The sequence below is a fragment of the Moschus berezovskii genome, chromosome 3 (assembly GCF_049115385.1).
Source record: "Moschus berezovskii isolate FMDL1 chromosome 3, NW_MosBer_1.0, whole genome shotgun sequence".
Classification (NCBI taxonomy): domain Eukaryota; kingdom Metazoa; phylum Chordata; class Mammalia; order Artiodactyla; family Moschidae; genus Moschus; species Moschus berezovskii.
In genome coordinates this window covers 72,281,618-72,301,247 of record NC_142462.1, presented here as the reverse complement: position 1 = coordinate 72,301,247, position 19,630 = coordinate 72,281,618, and the positions used below count along the sequence as shown (strand labels likewise).

Here is a 19,630-nt window from a genome sequence, read left to right as displayed (position 1 = left end):
TACTCTGCCTTATTACTAGTTAGATGCAACTGGTGTTATGTAATGGAATGTTTGACATCCCTAGAGTTGAATATAATGTATCTTAGAGCTTTTCTGATGAGCTGCTTGCTGTTTTAAAAATCGAAATAGTTGAAATATATCAGATTAGGAGCCAAGGAGAATACATTTACAAATGGTGATATATAATTTTTTAATCTTTCCTTGTGTGTATCAAATATGAAACAATGCTTTCATGGACACATTTAACATTACTCATGCATTTAAGAATAAACAGACCAAGCAAGTGAACAAAAAATTATTTGAAGCTCTACTTTCACTGTATGCCACTTCAAATCCTTTGTGAAATAAGGTGAGAGTTAAATATGAAAGTGAAAGTGGCTCAGTCGTGTCCAACTCTTTGCAACCCCATGGACTATATAGTCCATGGAATTCTCCAGGCCAGAATACTGGAGTGGGTAGCCTTTTCCTTCTCCTGGGGATCTTCCCAACCCAGTTCTCCTGCATTGCAGGCGGATTCTTTACCAACTGAGCCCCGAGGGAAGCCCCAGAATACTGGAGTAGGTAGCCTTTTCCTTCTCCAGTGGAATTTCCTGACCCAGGAACTGAGCCAGGGTCTTCTGCATTGCAGGCAGATTCTTTACTAATTGAACTATGAGGGAAGCCCTCATTTTAAATACAATATTTAAATATAAATACTTAAAATAAGTAAAAATCCTACTACCACAATGAGGACAGTAATGATCATCACCATCCTCATAATGCTTATCAGTTTGGTTCCTGCTGGAAGTGTAGTCACATTAGTTTAATTTACTTTAAATACGTGTGTGTGTGTGTGTGCTCAGTCGTGTCTGACTCTTTGTGATCCCATGGACTGTAGCCCACCAGGCTCCTCTGTCCATGAAATTTTCCAGGTGAGAATACTGGAGTGGGTTGCCATTTCTTACTCCAGAGGATCTTCCCAACCTGGGGATTGAACCTGTGTCTCTTGCATCTCCTGCATTGGCAGGCAGATTCTTTACCACTGTGCCACCTGGGAAGCCCTTAAAATACTTAAAAAAAAAAAATACCTTTACTCTACCCAACTTGAGTGTACTAATTACAAAGAGATGATTTTGCGATTTCTGGGACATTGCGTTCTTTTAGAAATGCACCCATGAAAACTGGTGACCCCTCTAAGACGGGGGTTCCCTCTGTGCTGTAACCCCACGTCGAGCTGCGCCTCTGGGTTTAGTCAGTCGCCCTGTTGTGACTGTTGCTGTTCATTTGGAAGTGTTTCTGAGAGCCGCCCCTTGGCTTGCATGCTTGCCATTCTACCTGGCTTTCTGCGGTGGCATTTGAAGTAGCCTTTCTTCCCTGTTTCTGCGTTGGTGTGCCCTACACACCTCTGCAAGACTCCGTGCTCTTCTGTCACACACCTGCTTACATACTTTCCATGGCTCTCTTTGCCCCTGGTTGAGTTTGGATTCCAGTGCCAGATATTCAGGATTTTCCGTCACTTGGCTCCACTTTATCTTCTTTCTAAAACTCTTTTTCTGCAACTCCTCAGCTTCCCCACTTCGTTCTGGGAACACTGACTTTCCATGGCTACACAACTTCTTTCCATCAAGCCAGGGCTCATAGAGCTTTCTTTCTTCACCTAACATAGTGTCCTTTCTTTACCCTTCTATCCACTCTCTTTAAGAGGCAGATCAATTTTTGTTTCCTCCCTGTTTAGTCTGGCTTTCATTCTCTTGTGAATTTCCCTTGGGGGCATGACATAATTTAGCTCTCACTATATACTCTGAAACTGTCTGTGTGCTTGTCTTGTATTCTAATGAATATAAGGAAAGATTCTTTTGTTTCCTCACAGAATTAAAGCTTAAATTAATCATATAGTTGGATATAAGTACTGGGGATTGATACCTCATTTACTTTCATAACGTTTTACACAATTATGTGTTGTCCTCCAACAACTGTGTAGCTTTTTAAAAGTTTTTTTTTTTTTTTAAAAAGGAAGCAATCTATTTCCATTTTGTACTACCCCATTTCTTTGCAAGCAACCTCAAATTTTGGAGGGTTCTGTAAGAAAAGATATGGGTAGATTGAACCAGACCACCACACATAAATATTTACACATATATTTATTGACATATGCTTTAATTCAAATCAGTTAACATAAAATTTTTCTTTTTTAATTGAAGGAACATTAAGTTTTTCAATTTCACTAGTGTTGGATATATATAACTGTAAACAACTATTAGATAAATACACTTCACCTGTATTAATTTAGCCAAATTTGGTAATAATACTACTAACAGACATGTAGTGAAATAGACACACCCAGCTATTTCTGATATTTCTTTCCAGAGAGTCCTCTAGGAAAACGTGGGCCATAAAACTAATCCAACATTTGGGCACCAGTAATCTAATGCATTGAAAGTAGTTTAATGCACTGAAAGTAGTAAGGGAAAATCTGTTTGCTGACATAACGTTTGCATTTATAATTGTGAAATACCAAAACAACCTAAATGCTAATAGTTAGGAAATACAAACTGTGGTATATCAATTGAATAGAATATTATGTCATACTGAGGTTAACATCCCTTTTAGAGCAAATAATTAACTGGGTATCCTTAGGTATTGAATAAATTATGGAGCTCTCTAAGCACTGATTTCCTTACCTGTACATTGGTGAATGAGACCAGATCTCAAAGACTGATTCTGCTTGGAAGGGAGACGAGAGTGGCATCTAGATTTGATTTTACCTTACTTTTTACTTTATATTCACACTGAACAGGACTTCCCTGGTAGCTCAGCAGTAAAGAATCCTCCTGCAAATGCAGGAGATGCAACAGGAGCCATGGGTTCGATCCCTGGGTCAGGAAGATCCCTTGGAGAAGGAAATGGCAACCCACTCCAGTATTCTTGCCTGGAAAACCCTACAGACAGAGGAGCCTGGTGGACTACAGTTTATGGGGTCACAAAAGAGTTGGACACGATTTAGCAACCAAACAACAACATACTAAACCAGTAGGCAAATGGTACAGAAGAACATGACATTAAAAAACTGAGTGAACTTGGCTCTCCAATGCCTTTCTCATGAAGGCATGCCCGGAGTTTGATGGAAAACCCAATTTGTGCTGAGTGAGGAATCTGCCAGTTTTGAGGTGCTTGGAACCAGTGACTCACTGCCTTTCACACACTTAGGTTGGGAGAAGGGCCATGCCAGCATCTGAAGAGCTGTTACACATGAAATTTCTTTTTTGTGTTTTAGGTGTATCCTTTTTTCTACTATGTATTTTCTTTATTGCATAGTCTGGCCTTCATTAGGTTTGTCTGTGGCCTACTGTTCATATTTACTGAAACAATAAAAATTCAAAAACACATTGAATAAAAATATGTGTATAATAAGAATTTCTTCTTCAATCAGTTCAGTTCAGTCGCTCAGTCATGTCCGACTCTTTGTGACCCCATGAATCACAGCACACCAGGCCTCCTTGCCCATCACCAACTCCCGGAGTTCACTCAAACTCATGTCCATTGAGTCGGTGATGCCATCCAGCCATCTCATTCTCTGTCATCCCCTTCTCCTCCCACCCCAACCTTTCCCAGCATCAGAGTCTTTTCCAGTGAGTCAACTCATCGCATGATGTGGCCAAAGTGTTGCAGTTTCAGCTTTAGCATCAGTCCTTCCAATGAACACCCAGGACTGATCTCCTTTAGAATGGACTGGTTGGATCTCCTTGCAGTACAAGGGACTCTCAAGAGTCTTCTCCAGCACCACACTTCAAAAGCATCAATTCTTCGGCGATCAGCTTTCTTCACAGTCCAACTCTCACATCCATACGTGACCATGGGAAAAACCATAGCCTTGACTAGATGGACCTTTGTTGGCAAAGTAATGTCTCTGCTTTTTAATATACTATCTAGGTTGGTCATAACTTTCCTTCCAAGGAGTAATAATACCTCTCAAAATTCTGTTTCTTACACAGACTAAGCAAGTTGCACTGCTTGTTTTTCTCAATGAGCTAGACCGTATACTGAGCGAGTTTTGGTGTCTTCACTATCATTCTTAGATTCAGGGTTTTGATATTTAGTTATCTATGTCAACTGGAAGACCAGAATATTACTATTAATACTACCACCACCATCACCACCACCATTACTACTCCTACTATTACTGCTATGATTAATGTTACCACAGAAAAAGTGCTAAACCATAGTTTGAAAAATATTACGCATATGAACTCATTTGGAAATTACTTGTCAAAGGTGAATCTTAAGATTCATAGGAGGACTAATAAGGAAATGTATATAAAGTGCCAAATGTAGTTCTGGGCATGTACAATCTCCAGGAATTAGTAGCTCTTGTTACTACTATTTCAACAATAGGCTGCCATCCATTGTTAGTGACAGTATTATTTTATGGGCCACTTAGAAAAAAACACAGCCAAGTAAACTATGACATAGTATTTTTTATCACTTAGTTTTTTAGGTAATTATTGAAAGAGCTTTTAGACTTACTTAGACATATGTTTTGGGCTTCCCAGGTGGCGTTAGTGGTAAAGAACGCACCTGCCAATACAGGAGACTTAGGAGACATGGGTTTGATTCCTCAGCCAGGAAGATCCGCTGGAGGAGGGCATGGCAACCCACTCATCCCCTGGAGGAGGGCATGGCAACCCACTCGTGTCTGGAGAATCCTGTGGACAGAGGAGCCTGGAGGACTCCAGTCCATAGGGTCGTACAGAGTCTGACATGACTGAAGCAAGTTAGCATGCACACATGCAGACATATGTTCTATCACATCTTACTCTTGAGCCTGAATAAGAGGAAAGCAACATCAATTAGTTAAGGTATTCCTGAAACTTCTTCACATTCAAAGTTTGATACTCTTAAGTCACCATTCAACTATAGTCATTGCTATCCGTGTTTTTGCACATAGCATTGTCTTGTGTGCATGAACAGCATTTTGTGCATCCTTAAGAGTATGCCACTCTTACCTTCATGATTTTTTCTGAGCCTTTGATATTCATTCTCAAAATTTTCTTTTTGGACTAAGCTCAAATCTTCATTTTTTTCCTTCAGTTGAATCACATTTTGGTGCAAATTAAGCAGCTTCTGTCCATAGTTACCAAGAAATTTTAGGCAAATTGATGTTTACTGCTCCAGCCAGAATTTTGTATGACACATTAATTAAGCAGACCACATCTATCCCGGGGATTTGGCAATTTCTCTTACTTTAGTTGTATTGTTTGGCATAGGATAGTCATCTGTGTGCAGGCACCTCAGTAGCAAAACATAATACATTTCTCCTATCTGTATCGTCTTGGCTTCTTTTAAATTTATTTTTAATTGGAGGATAATTGCTTTACAATGTGGTGTTGGTTTCTGCCGTACATCAGCTGAATCAGCTATAAGTGCACATGTGTCTGCTCCCTCTTGAACCTCCTTCCCAACCCATCTCCCACCCCACCCTCTAGGCTGTCTCAGAGCGCTGAGCTGGGCTCTCTGTGTTACTCAGACTCTTCCCACTTGCTGTCTGTTCTGTACACGGCAGTGCACATAATGTCAACGCTGCTCTCTCGGTTCGTCCCACTCTCCTCCTTCTGTGTCCAGAATTCTGTTCTCTATATGTGTGTCTCTGTTGCTTCCTTGCAAATAGGTTTATCAGTACCATTTTTCTAGTTATATGTATGTGTTAATAGACAATATTTGTTTTTCTCTTTCTGACTTCACTCTGCATAATAGGCTCTAGGGTCTTTACCTTCTTATTTTATATCCTGGAAGGCACGTAGCTTTTGCTTTGCCAGAACATCTGGAATTGCTGTCATTCTTCTGTCATGAATATTAGGGAGTTTGGGATTGACATGTACACACCGCTGTATTTAAAATGGATAACCAGCAAGGATCTACTGTAGAGTGCAGAGAAATCTGCTCAATATTCTACAACCAAACTGGGAAAAGAATTTGAAAAGGAATAGATGCTTGTATATGTATAACTGAACTGCTTTGCTGTATACCTGAAACTAACACATTGTTAATCAGCTATATTGCAATATAAAATAAAAAGTTAAAAAAAAAACTAATTTCAAATTTATACTTCCAACTATTCTGTTTCCATGCCTTTATGTGCATACAGCTTTTTTGTTCAGTGATGAATCGTGGTATAATTTTGATATTTTAAAAGGTAATCAGTTTGACAGGGAAGTATGGCCATTAAACATCCATCAGTTGAAGTGACGTGATAGGAACAGCTACTAAGATAAAGACTGTGCATGCCCAGGCACCAACAGCAATAGCTGGACTGGTGCCTGCAAGCCAGCAGTTGTCAGATGCCACTGAGTTTGACACAGTCTGTTTCAGAGATGTTAAAATATGAAAACAATGCCCTAGAGTTGATACAACATGATTGCAAGCACAGAGTAAACGGTTTAGAGTTATTTTTTACTACCTGGGAATTTGTGAATGGTTTGAACTGAGGATGGGAAGTTATAGAAAAGGGCAGTGCTTTGGTGTTCCATCTTGGAGCAGATACCCTGGACCAGAAGTGCATTCCATACAAATCGGAAAAATCTTACCAGTTGTTGCTTTTTGAAAAGAAAGCCACAAAGAAACTGAGAAGTAATGAGGGTTGACTAATCAAGGTTGCTCTCCTTCTTCTGGCAGAATGGTTATGAGGTGTGTTTTGATTTCAGTGATCTGTCATTTATGAGGACTGCAGGAACACCGGTCTTCTCTCCCATCACAGTGAATGAGACTATGCGGATGAAATCACTGATGTTGTTAGCAGGAATATGCTTCACTTTCTGCATTTAAAATGGTGAAACTTTCCAGTTTCCTATGTAACCTAATTTCTGTGGTTTAATGACAGTGGTCAGCTGCAGTGGTTAGTTGTTTTCTAACCCATTGGCTCTACATTCAGTCATCAGTTCAGTTCAGTCTCTCAGTCGTGTCTGACTCTTTGTGACCCCATGAATCACAGCACGCCAGGCCTCCCTGTCCATCACCAACTCCCGGAGTCCACCCAGACTCATGCCCATCAAGTTGGTGATGCCTTCCAGCCATCTCACCCTCTGTTGTCCCCTTCTCCTCCCGCCCCCAATCCCTTCCAGCATCAGAGTCTTTTCCAATGAGTCAACTCGTCGCATGAGGTGGCCAAAGTATTGGAGTTTCAGCTTTAGCATCAGTCCTTCCAATGAACACCTGGGACTGATCTCTTTTAGGATGGACTGGTTGGATCTCCTTGCAGTCCAAGGGACTCTCAAGAGTCTTCTCCAACACCACGGTTCAAAAGCATCAATTCTTCGGCGCTCAGCTTTCTTCACAGTCCAACTCTCACATCCATACATGATCACTGGAAAAACTGTAGCCTTGACTAGACGAACCTTTGTTGGCAAAGTAATGTCTCTGCTCTTTATTATGCTATCTAGGTTGGTCATAACTTTTCTTCCAAGGAGTAAGCATCTTTTAATTTCCTGGCTGCAATCACCATCTGCAGTGATTTTGGAGCCCAAAAAATAAAGTCTGACACTGTTTTCCACTGTTTCCCCATCTATTTCCCATGAAATGATGGGACCAGATAAACATCTTTATATAATTTTTAACAACTTTAGAAATAAATCCAATAAGCTTCCCTAATTAGAAGACATCCCTGTTTTATAGAGGGAAAAAAGGAGAGGAATTAAATACATAACGCATATACAGTCATACACACACAGAAGAGATAGGCCTGCCTCCTCAACTTAAAAAAAAATGTAAGAAAATGAACTTTTATTGAGCATGATTATGTACTATGCATTGGCCAAGGGCTCTACCTACATGACCACATTTAATCCTCACTCTGTCCCTTTGAAGTAGGGGGCTGTAGCAGATGTGGTTCATGCTCCATCCATATCTCTTTACCTTCTGCTGTTCCTGTAAGCTTCTACCTGCTGAGCACCTGCAGTTTTTCTGACTGAGGAATCTCCCTGTTTGGCAGAGCCTATGGAGCTGCTGTGCTTGATCAATGACTAATAGCGTTGGTAGGTTAATACCCCAGCTCCCTCATCCCTCCAGTTAGGAAAGTCCGAGGTATGTTCCACACTGCCTCCCAGAGTAGTCTGGTGAGACTGCACTGGCTACCTGAGCCTGTACCTGTTCACAGCCAGCAGTTTTTTGCGTGATCCACCTTCTCCCTCTCACTGCCCACTGACACCTCTTGGATCAGCTGTCAGATATACTACTGGTACCCACATCCTTGCTTCATGACTATTACTTTCAATTTATTAATGAGGAAATATGCCCGAGGTCAAATAGCTGGAAAATAGCAGAGGCGAGATTTGAACCCAAACTGAGGAGCCTCACAAAAGTGACACCTGGTTCAGTGGGGAAACTTTTGACCAGGTGATCATACTGAAGTTTTATTCTTCAATATGACTACTTTAACAAGGATAATAGTAATTTTTATTTTGTATTATGTGTACCCACTCTGGATTCTGTACTAGAAAATACTGACAAATTTAGTCTGCTTGTTTGTTTCACTTAACACTGATATGAACTCAACGATATCATTGAATTTTGCACAGAACTGACAGGAAGTTATCTCATGATGTAGACAAAGATCTTTCTGTCTTAAATTTTACTGCTGACGGGTAATTCTTGATATCATTCTAGGAAGGGGGCTAAAAGAAAAGCATTCCTAATGCACATTATCTGTACCTCTCTCTAAACACATTTCATTTTCTTCATCATTATGTTGTTGTATACATTCTTAATTGTCACTTGAGGGTAGGATCCATATCACCTTTTTTTTTTTAACTTCATAATGTTTGATATAATGTCTTGTATCAGTAGACTCTAAATAAATATTTTAAAATAAATAAATGGTTATATGGACTTAAACTCGTGCTGTATTAAATGGATAAAACATTTGAAATTAGGATCACTAATTAGGGATAAGCATGCCATCTCATAAGTAATTGCTGTTTGAAGTCTCTGCTACTATGTCACTATTGTGTGTGATCAGTCATTCAAGCTCAGTCATGTCTGACTCTTTGCAACCAGCTCATCAGGCTCCTCTGTCCATGGGATTCTCCAGGCAAGAATACTGGAGTGGGTTATAGTTTCCTCCTCCAGGAGATCTTTTTGACCCAGGGATGGAACCTGCATCTCCTACATTGGCAGGTGAATACTTTTACCACTGAGCCACCTGGGAAGCCCCCGATGTTACTGTTACCTTAGCTTGATTGCTGTGAAAAATGACACAAACATTGAATGGTATACAGTCAATCACTTCAGATCCCATTCTCTATACTTTTTCCATCAAATTTGAATTCTATTTGAAAGAAAATAGAAATAGAATTCTAGTAGGTAGACTTTCCTATCGCTATCTCAGATCCACCAGTGGCTTTGACCAAGAAAGAAGTAGGTAAGCAAATCTTAAAATAGTGAAGCTTCTGGGTGGGGTGGTCCTAAAAACCAAACTAATTAAAGGGAAGAAAGAAAAAAATAAAAGAATTCTAGAGAAAAATGCTTTACACTTAAATCAGTGGTTTTATGTATTTTGGGACTTTTTTCCCTTGAGTTTGGTTATTTCTTATTCTTTGAGATTTTTTAAAATATAGTGTATTAGGGAGAAGTTGACTCCTTCAGTTTATTCACATGGTTCTTCTCTTGTCCTAACTTCAATGAGATTTTTCTTGGATTTTGTCAGATATAGGGATATTTGGGGAGTCTGTGACCTCATGTGTCTTTTGATTCCGAAATAGAAATGTCCTCTCCAAGTATTCTCAATAATGCGTCCCTGAATTGAGCATCGACAACTCAGACTCATCGAAGTCAAGTTTGACCATTGTTATGTTTTCAGGGGATGTGGTGTCCCAAGGCAGTCCCTACATGTCAGTTATAGTAGTCTAGGGCTTCCCTGGTGGCTCAGAGGTTAAAGCGTCTGCCTCCAATGTGGGAGACCCGGGTTTGATACCTGGGTCGGGAAGATCCCCTTGAGAAGGAAATGGTAACCCACTCCAGTATTCTTGCCTGGAGAATCCCATGGACGGAGAAGCCTGGTAGGCTACAGTCCACGGGGTCGCAAAGAGTCGGACACGACTGAGCAACTGAACAGAACAGAACAGGCATGTAAGAGGTAGACTTTGCTAGGTTTTTCTAAAAGTTTGACCCATACAAACTGGCACAAATCATAGTGCTTTTTGATTGTGCAGTAAAATCTCATTTAATTATACACAGATTATTTATTTGGATAAAGAAGCTGATATAAATTTTGTGACCATAAATTTTCTAGGGGAAGACCTCATATGATACTTTCTGCCTAAAGTGACTTGATGACAATAGACTGAAAGACACGCATGATGAAATGGGAAAAAAGTTCTCGCCGAGTAGCCGAGAGCATGGGATTTAGAGCCATGCAGTCCTGGATCCCATTACAGCTCTCACTATTAATAATTGTGTTATTTATGATAAACTTGTTTACTTTAAACTACTTTACATCTAGCACCTTAGTTGGAAGTTACAGCACCAACTTCACAGGATAAATATTTATTAGTACAAATAATGTTTATAAATTTCTTAACATACTTTCTAGTACATAAGAGATCCTAAACAGCTGTTACTTCTGTTGTTATTATTTCTAGTGTCGTTATTATTCACAAGAACCAACCCTCCAAAGATCAACTTTTAGAGAGTATTTCCAGAAGTAAGACTGATAACGTGGAATTAAATAATTAAATAACTAAAATTGATAAATGGTGCCAGTGCTTATTCACTCAATCATGTCTGATTCTCTGTGGCCCCAGGAACTATAGTCTTCCAGGCTCCTCTGTCCTTGGAATTTTTCAGGCAAGAATACTGGAGTGGGTTGCCGTTTCCTACTTCAGGGGATTTTCCCAATGTGGGGATTGAACCACGGTCTCTTGTGTCTCCTTCTTTGGCAGATGGATTCTTTACCACTAGCACCACTTGGGAAGCCTCCCCACGATTGATAAACATGTCTCATTAAGTCTAAAAGTGCCTGGCAAAGGAAATTACTTTCCTGATTTTTTTAACTGATGAGAAAACTGAGACGCTGAGACCTAAAATAACTACCAGAGATATACAGCTTATAAGGAAAGGTGTCAAAATTTAGCCTGGGTCTTCAGACTTCTAACTTTCATGACCCTTGTTGCCTCCTACAAGGAAATACATAAGCAAGCTAAGTCATCGCCTAAAGTGGTGAGTAATTGAAGGACCCAGTGCTGCATGTTAGGCCAGGTAACTAATGATCTCAGAGGGAAAAGCAGCCACAAATTCAGGACTCACTTTCCTGGGTCTCCCTTGTCCCCTGGATCTTGACCTGGTAACTACTTATCTTGTTAGCTTTCCTATACCTTCAAAGAGGTGATTTTTGTATATATTTTTTTCTAGTTATTCTCAGTGGGATAATTGGCCCACATGATCTAATTTACCATCCCAAGAAGCAGGTTCCCCCTGAATATTCATTATCAATTTTATTTATCGTCTTAATATTTTTGTAAGTTATTTCTGAATAGTACCTGTGACTGGAAACTTTTGCCTGAAGCAAACTTGAATGCTTAGTCAAGATGTTTGTCTAGGTATAGCATCATTAGTGTTTTGTTTTAAAATTGAATATGGCTATCCAGGATCAAGTTTCATGATAATTCAGGTAATCTACTTTGTGTTCCTTCTCCTGTCTAAAGCTTCAGGATCAGCATGAGAGTATAGGTCAAATGCAGATTTCTTAGCAAAATGTAACTTAAAAAAAAAAAGGATCAGAGTAGGTTTGAAGCAACCTTATGCTTTCTGCCTGTATTGCTGCTAAACTGCATGAAGTTTGCTGAGCTTCTGTTTGTCACAAAGGTTTTAGATTTTCATCTGATAGGAAGCAGTGTGTTTTATTTTTCATAATACTGTGTTGATAAGCCTGGCACCTTGTTCTACTTTTGGTTAAAATCTGAATTATATTTCTACAGCTTTTGAAGCATCACAAAGAACTGGAGAACTCCATTAAGTCCAATAAGTAATTTCAGTTTAAGATAAGATAGGATGATGCTGGGGAAGGGTTTCATTTTATTAGTGATGGGTTTAAAAAGCTTAAACTGCTACATAGGCCATCCAGCTTGGTTTCATTTTTTTAAATTTTATTTTGTTTCAATTTCAAAAAGCTGTTTTACTTCTCAGAGGTATATAGCTCAACATTTCAAGCCCTCCTTTGCATGATGGGAGAGTCATTGAATAAAATCTGTTCTTTAGAAATAATCTGAACCTAGATCAATCCTGAAAAATTCTTATATCTTGCAAATATATAATTTACAACTAAAGAACTAAATTTGTACCTAGCTTTACAATGACATTTCACATCATTGTTTTTAGCTTCAGTTCAGTTCAGTTCAGTCGCTCAGTCGTGTCCGACTCTCCGCAACCCCATGAATCACAGCACGCCAGGCCTCCCTGTCCATCACCAACTCCCGGAGTTCACTCAAACTCATGTCCACAGAGTCGGTGATGCCATCCAGCCATCTCATTCTCTGTCGTCCCCTTCTCCTTCCGCCCCCAATCTCTCCCAGCATCAGAGTCTTTTCCAGTGAGTCAACTCGTCACATGAGGTGGCCAGAGTATTGCAGTTTCAGCTTTAGCATCAGTCCCTCCATGATAGAACACAATACAAAGTAATAGTAACCGTATTAGATTACTGTAGATCAGTCATAAATACCAAAGACTTATTGTGAATTCTTTACATCTGTTCAAGACTAAATCTATTTCTCTTTGATACAGTTTTTTTTTTCAGATAAAGAAATATGATGTAATCATCATTTTACCTTCAAATGTGTAATGTGTAAGACAGGCCATTTCTAAGAATCTTCTCTTCTCAACTGAACCCTAGCTGTGGCTACACAATCTCCGTTTGTTCATTTATACAGATCTCTTTCTCTTTTTTAAACCTTTCCTCTCTCACTTAGAGTTAACTATGTGCACATTTGGTAATAAATGCTACCAGGGCATTTTGTGGTTTTTCCCTGTACTACTATAATTGCAGATGTGGTAGTGTTTCTATTATAAACATACGTTTGCAGAAGTTTATAATTTGTTTGAATAAAAGTTTAAAGATGTTACTTTGTACATTGGGTTCCAATGGTGTGTTTGTATTTTCTGATTTTTTTAAAAAGTAGGGTTGCATATATATGCTTATTCCACAGTATCTTCTGCTTAAGATTTTGAGTGCCTTACTATTCATGTAAGGTTGTCATGGCAAATAGTGTTATTCCTGTTTTATGGAGACCTTGGATATACCCTGGGCTTCCCAGGTGGTGCTAGTGGTAAAGAATCCGCCGGCCAATGCAGGAGACACAGGAGATGTGGGTTCAATCCCTGGGCCAGAAAGATCCCCTAAAATAGGAAATGACAACTCCAGTAATTTTTCCTGGAAAGTTCCATGGACAGGAGATCCTGGTGAGCTACAGTCCATGGGGTTACAGAGAGTCAGGTCTGATGGAGTGATTGAGCACGCGTGCGCACACACACACACAGACACACACACATATAGCCTACAGAGATTAAGTGATTTATCAAAGTGAAGAGGCAGTTGAGGTGAATGAGTTAAGTCAAAACCCAGAAGCTGAGGGGCAGTTATCTTCAACTTGGTTGTTTTAATTTGTTTGTGGCATGAGAAGACTCTTTTAGGTTTTTCTTTTTTTGGTTACCCTAGGACATACACTTTACAAACTTGGTCAAACTTTCTGCTTCTTATTCTTTCTGAAAAGCCATCTTGCTTATACTGGTATAAGGCACTGTGACCAGTGGAGACTAGCAGGACAGGTAGGGCAGAGATGTCAGAAACTCAGCCATGGCTGTCTGGTCTCTGAATCATTAAAGTCATAGCCCAGTTGTCTTCAGTCAGGAAGAGGATAGCAGAGACCGTAGAAATGGGACATCACACTGGTACTGAGAGGCATGTGGGGCCGGCATGGCATACAGGAGCCTCCACACAGGCAGGTGGAACACAAAAGCAGAAGACTGAGTGAGCAGCCCCTCCTGGGGAATGCATGCAGCAGAAAGCATGGCATTGAAGTCGAGTAGCAGGGCTACAGCCATAGGTCTAGTTCCTTGGGAGGGATTTGGCGGGAGCAAGGCAGCCCAGTCCATGAAGGAGAGACCTTTCAAGCAGGCTCCCAGTGTAGAGGTCAGGTAGAAGGACTAAGACAAAAGTCAAGTTACCACATGGAACAGAGTCTAGAGCTTGGGAACAAAGGAAAACCCCAATGATCAGTTCTAGACTAGATACAGTAAGCACAAAAAAGCCCAGTAAATAAGTTAATTTGTAACACTGACAAGGGCTGTGGAGAAGAAAAAACAGAATAGCAAGTGCATTTAAATTTATCTATTGATTTATTCACACATTTATATCTTTATTTAACTCCCCACCTACTATTGTTTTCCAAAAGCCGTACATGGGTAAACTGGGATTTAAGAGTTAGGCTGTGGATTTGAGAACTAAAATCATATCAATTATTACTGAAAAGTGCTTGCTTAGTAGTTTCATCCCTTCCAGACATTTTTAGTGCTATTTTACCAAAATTAAGATTTTCTTTCACTCTTACAATTAGAAAAGGGCAATCGAGGAACATCAATTGGTGTTCAATTATTAGTACAGTTGATGTTCAGCGTTAGAGGATGAAGATCAGGTATGTGCATGTGGGTTGTGTGTTTGCGTGTCTGTGTGTTTGTGTGTGTGTTTAGACATTAAAACTGAATATATGAATCGCCAGTCCAAGTTTGATGCATGATACAGGATGCTCGGGGCTGGTGTACTGGGATGAACCAGAGGGATGGGATGGGGAGGGAGGTTGGAGGGGGGTTCAAGGTGGGGAACATATGTACACCTGGGGCAGATTCATGTCAATGTATGGCAAAACCAATACAATAATGTAAAGTAATCAGCCTCCAATTAAAATAAATAAATAAATATTCCTCTTAAAAAAATAAAACTGAATATTGGACTTATCAGTTTGAAGGCTCTAAATAAAGGTATGGATTCAAACACCAAAAAAGTGGTTAAAATAGCTTACCTTTAAGGAACTTTTCGTACTTGAGATTCTAGATTTCCACATGGTTTGGTTTCACATTTTATTAGGTAAGTAGGCTATGTGTGTGATCAGTAGATTATCACGTTGCATTTTTAAGGCTCTTCTTTTGTCTCATAAACATTCCTTTTTATTATCATGTTTGAGTTTATGTAGCGATTTTGGCTCTCCAAATAATAACCCTGTATTTCAGTAGCAATCTTTTTGAAGTTTTGGCATCATGCCTCATTATATTAAAGAAATATCCATGCCAAATACCTAACCATGACATGGTTTTTGACTTGATCTGCAAGTTGGCAGTAGAAAAGGAAATTCTGTAGTACCTCTATATTAACTAAATGCCATATCTACTTAAATTATCTAATATGCTACTGTAACCTACTTATGAAAACAATAGTTAACTTAGATGAATAGTCTATAAAATAGTAGGAACTGTTTTAATGCTGAAATGACCACAGAGTACATAAATGCCAAATTATATACAAAGGATCTTTCCGTCTTATACTCCAGAGGTCATCATTGATGGCATCAAAAACAACTTGGAAATATGTCCTATACAATGACATTTGGGTTACTATTTTGTCTTAATTTTCATCCCCATTATTATTGAAATACAAATTCAATTTTAAATATTGATCTGATTTAGATTTTGATAGTTGTATAGAGACATCTTTGTAGCAACTAGTGTTTTATTATTCTTTAGTGGTTTGGAGTAGGAAGTTGTTGTTATAGACTTTGACATCTCATTTAAAAATAATTAATGTGTTTCCTTATTTGCCTGGTGGCATCTGTAATGGGTCAATAGAGTGAGAAATCCTGATGTTGGCAATCAGTGGGAAGTTCTTTAGTGGATATATAGAGAATCTGCACTTTGGTCTAAAGAACGAACTGCTTAAGCCTAATAGGAAGATATGTGGTGAGTGTGGAAAAGGCCTGGGGCTTAATTGTGTTTGCTTGTGTGAATCAAGAGTGTGGTGTGGCTGCCAAGAAAGCAGAGGCAACCAGAGGCCTGGCTGGCAGGGAGAATTCCCAGTAAACAGTGGGGTGGGGGGTGACTCTACCGACCCTGAATCCCCATCCTCTGCCTGGTGTCTTGGGGTCAGTTTGGGGTTCTCTAGTTAGCTGTATAAATGTTTAAGTGTTTAAAATTGGAGCTCATTCAAAGACAAGTGGTCAGGATGGAGAGAAAACTTGAAACCGTGTTTATATAAGGAAGAGCTGGAGGAACTGGGGATGTTTATTCTGGAGGAGAGGGTACAGAATTGCTGTCTTCTTAGATATAAAGGGCTGTCATGTAGAAGAGAGGTTAGATTTATCCTGCATGGCTCTGGAGGGTAGAATAAGGGCCAATGGGGCAGATTTTGGCTCAGCTTTAGGAATAACTTTCTGCTGGTTTCACGTGTCCCTGAAAGGAGTGAACTGTCTCAAAAAGTGATAATTTTGTATTTTGGAGACAGCCATACCTAGGCACATGGTTTCTGTTTCATTCCAGGAAGCATCCCATGAGACTGGATTAAAGATCTCCAGAGTTCTCCCAAATCTGCGATCCTAGTTCACCATCTCTCACCATCTCCCTGTGTCTCTGTCCAGCAGACACATTTCTTAACCAAGCATAGTGCTAGGGGTGCGGACATCTCCAGCACTGGAGAAACCAGAATGCTGACAGTGGCCACAGCACAGGGTGAGGAGTGCTCCCAGGGTGATGAACTGGGTGCATCCAGTCTCAGAGTCCCAGAGAGGGCCCACAAATGTGACGCTTAGATGGCGGTGCCTGAGCTGAGTTGTAGGTAGGAATTGGCAAGAAAGAGTGGCGATTAGGCATTGCAACAGGAGGATCAAGCCTGTGGAGAGGCCAAGGTGAGAGTGTGGGTGCAGGTGGACAGGGAGAGAATAAAATGGAGCAGGAGGTGGAGCAGGAAGTGCTTTGTGTGCTAAACTGATCATTTGGCTTTAGGAGTTGAAGTTTAGGAATAATATAATCCAGTTTGCATATTTGAAAGGTGGCTCAGCTGATAAGGTTGAGGGTGGAACAGTACCAACAGTCAATTCGTCCAGGGACTCCTCTCTGAGTCTTACGTTTCTCATCTCTTAGGTGAGGGCCTTGGACTATTCTGCAGAATTCTATGAGGGTAGTCTTTCACTGTCATCCTTTATAATTTCACTTTGTCAAGTCTGTGGTGCCCTAGATCTCAATGGCCTCTGGATACAAATGCAATCACTGGTAGTAATACCCAGATTTCACTCATACTTTTCTATTTTGATGCTTAGGACCTCTGGAACCCCTGAAAACCACACCCAGTTATCTCTGGGCATGTCCAGCGGAAGAGCATAAGCTGCCCTTCTCCTCAAGCCTCCTTACCTGTTGTTATCTGTTCAAGGCTCCTCACCTGTCGTTATCTGAACCCACCTGAGTGTGGTGCTTCCTCATGCCAGTCCTTTGTGATGGCACCATGGTCCCTGTCTGCCACCGATAGCCCTAGAATTCCAGCCTGTACTGAGGTGACCCTGCCCTCCTCAAAGTCTTCACCGTAGAACAGCCACACTGTCCCCAGCCAAAACAGATAGACGGCTCACTGCCCCATTCTGTGTCACTTTTTGTCACCTTGACAGGGAAGTGGGACTGGATAGGCTTGTACCTCCCAAAGCCCCTCTTGACAAAGCTCCTCTAGTTGCTATCTGCAGCTCCAAGGCTATGGAACCAATCCTCCGGGGTTTTCTCTCCATTCCAGTTTCCCCCAGTTTCTTCCTATCTTGGCTGGTTCTCCTTCAGCAGCAAAATGAACTATAATCCTAGGCTTTGCCTCTGGATCATCAAACATAGCAATACCTGAGATAATGATGGTTATCATGCATGGCACGGGGCTAAAAGCTACTCGTGTACCATCTCATTTAATCACTCCCAACCCTTGGAGGTACAGATTATTAGTAGCCTCATTTGTAGATGAGGATGAGGCTAAGAGGAATTAAGTAACATGCTCAAACAGTAGACAGAGCTAGAATTTAAAACCAGACTGGCCTAGACTATCAGACACCAAACCCTTAACAAGTTCCCAGCACTGGGACCTAAATACTCATAATCTTATAACCTGGTTAATGGTAAGGTGGTTACTTTGCTCATTTGTCATCTTTGCATAAATTCCAAATTGGCTTTTGCATCCAGGGCTGGGAAGAAACAGTGGATGCTGCTCTTTCTCACCTCTTAAAGACCTGCCTATCGAAGAGTTCCAAGGAACAGGCTTTGAACCTCAGCAGCCAGCTGGGCATACCCAAAGACACAAGCCAATTGAAGAAGCACATCACCTTGCTGTGCGATCGATTAGCCAAAGGTGGACGTCTCTGCCTAAGCACTGATGCAGCCGCTCCGCAGACCATGGTCATGCCAGGTAGGAACTCCATTCATGCTCCCCAAACACAATTGTATTAAGACTTTGGCCAAATTAAAGGGGTGTGCCTTTCATTGTAGCTGTTTTGGGGGTTTACATTTCATATTAAAGTGATAATAGCCAAGAAAATTGCTTGCACGTTTCCCTTCAGGTATCCCAGGGTAATCACTTGGATAAATATTCTTGGGGTATTTGCTTGTTAAACATTTCTAGAATGGTATGCCTTTTTTCTTCCCCCTTCATTTAAATATATGATCCACTTTGTTTTGCTGCTAACCAATAAAAAGTGGATTAGAGAATAAAACCATTTTAAGGAAAATTTTACTAAATGTGATCTTGCGATAGCATATTTCATAAATGTAAATAGCATAATACAAGTGGCTAATATAATCCAGATGAGTCCCATCCCTTCTGCTGTTTGCTTGGATTGTGGTCACCAGAATAAGGGGGAAGAGACAAAAACTGGAGATCAGGCGATATGAGCAGGCTTCAGGGCTGAGACCACTATGTGCCAGGGTGAGAGATCCAGGTTGCCCCTACCTGGGCAGTCAGTGATGGCCATGGGCATCCGGGTCAGCCCTTCCCACTGTCAGAGGGGCTGAGCTGTCAAGAGCACTGCATTTTGGTCCTTTGGAGGCAGCAGCTCCCAAGTCCTGCTTCCATCTTCTTAGTGTCTCTATGGCAGCAGCAAGGAGCACAGAGCTTATTAAAGGAAGCAGCTCTAGCATCTGTTTCCTTCTCAAGCAGCGACCATAGAATGGGGAGCGATGTGGATTTTTTTCACCTTCTTCTTTATATGCCTTTTGTACACCTACCTCCCTATGCTCATGCTCTTCCTTTTGTTTCCTTTCCCCCTCAACCAGCATTCCTAGAAGTAAAAAGGAATGCAAGTGAAAACTTTAAAAAGATAAACATGGAGACAGCATAGCATAATCTAATAAGCACAGGCTCTGGAGGCAGACAGAGCAGTGTTTGGGTCCTGTCTTTATGCCTTACTGCTCATGTGACTTGAATACGTTACTTAACTTTCCAGAGTCTAGTCTCTCCTTTCAAAGTGGGTATAATAATGCTTTCCTTGTTTCCAGGGCCTTATATGTTTATAAAGTACCTAGCACAATTCTCGGAACAGAGATACACTCAGAAACTCAAACTATAATTACTGCCATTGTATGGATGTATGTATAATTCATCTTCTAA

General features: G+C 40.5%; 1 protein-coding gene across 3 annotated transcripts in view; it reads left to right on the top strand.

Annotated features, from left to right (window-relative positions):
* BBS9 (Bardet-Biedl syndrome 9) overlaps positions 1-19,630 on the top strand; it is a 491,843-nt gene that overhangs the window by 408,167 nt on the left and 64,046 nt on the right. For all 3 annotated transcript variants that reach the window (XM_055420896.2, XM_055420898.2, XM_055420895.2), the window contains one exon: positions 18,211-18,433. In XM_055420896.2, coding sequence (XP_055276871.2) covers positions 18,211-18,433 — 223 coding nt within the window. The remainder of the gene's footprint in view (positions 1-18,210; positions 18,434-19,630) is intronic.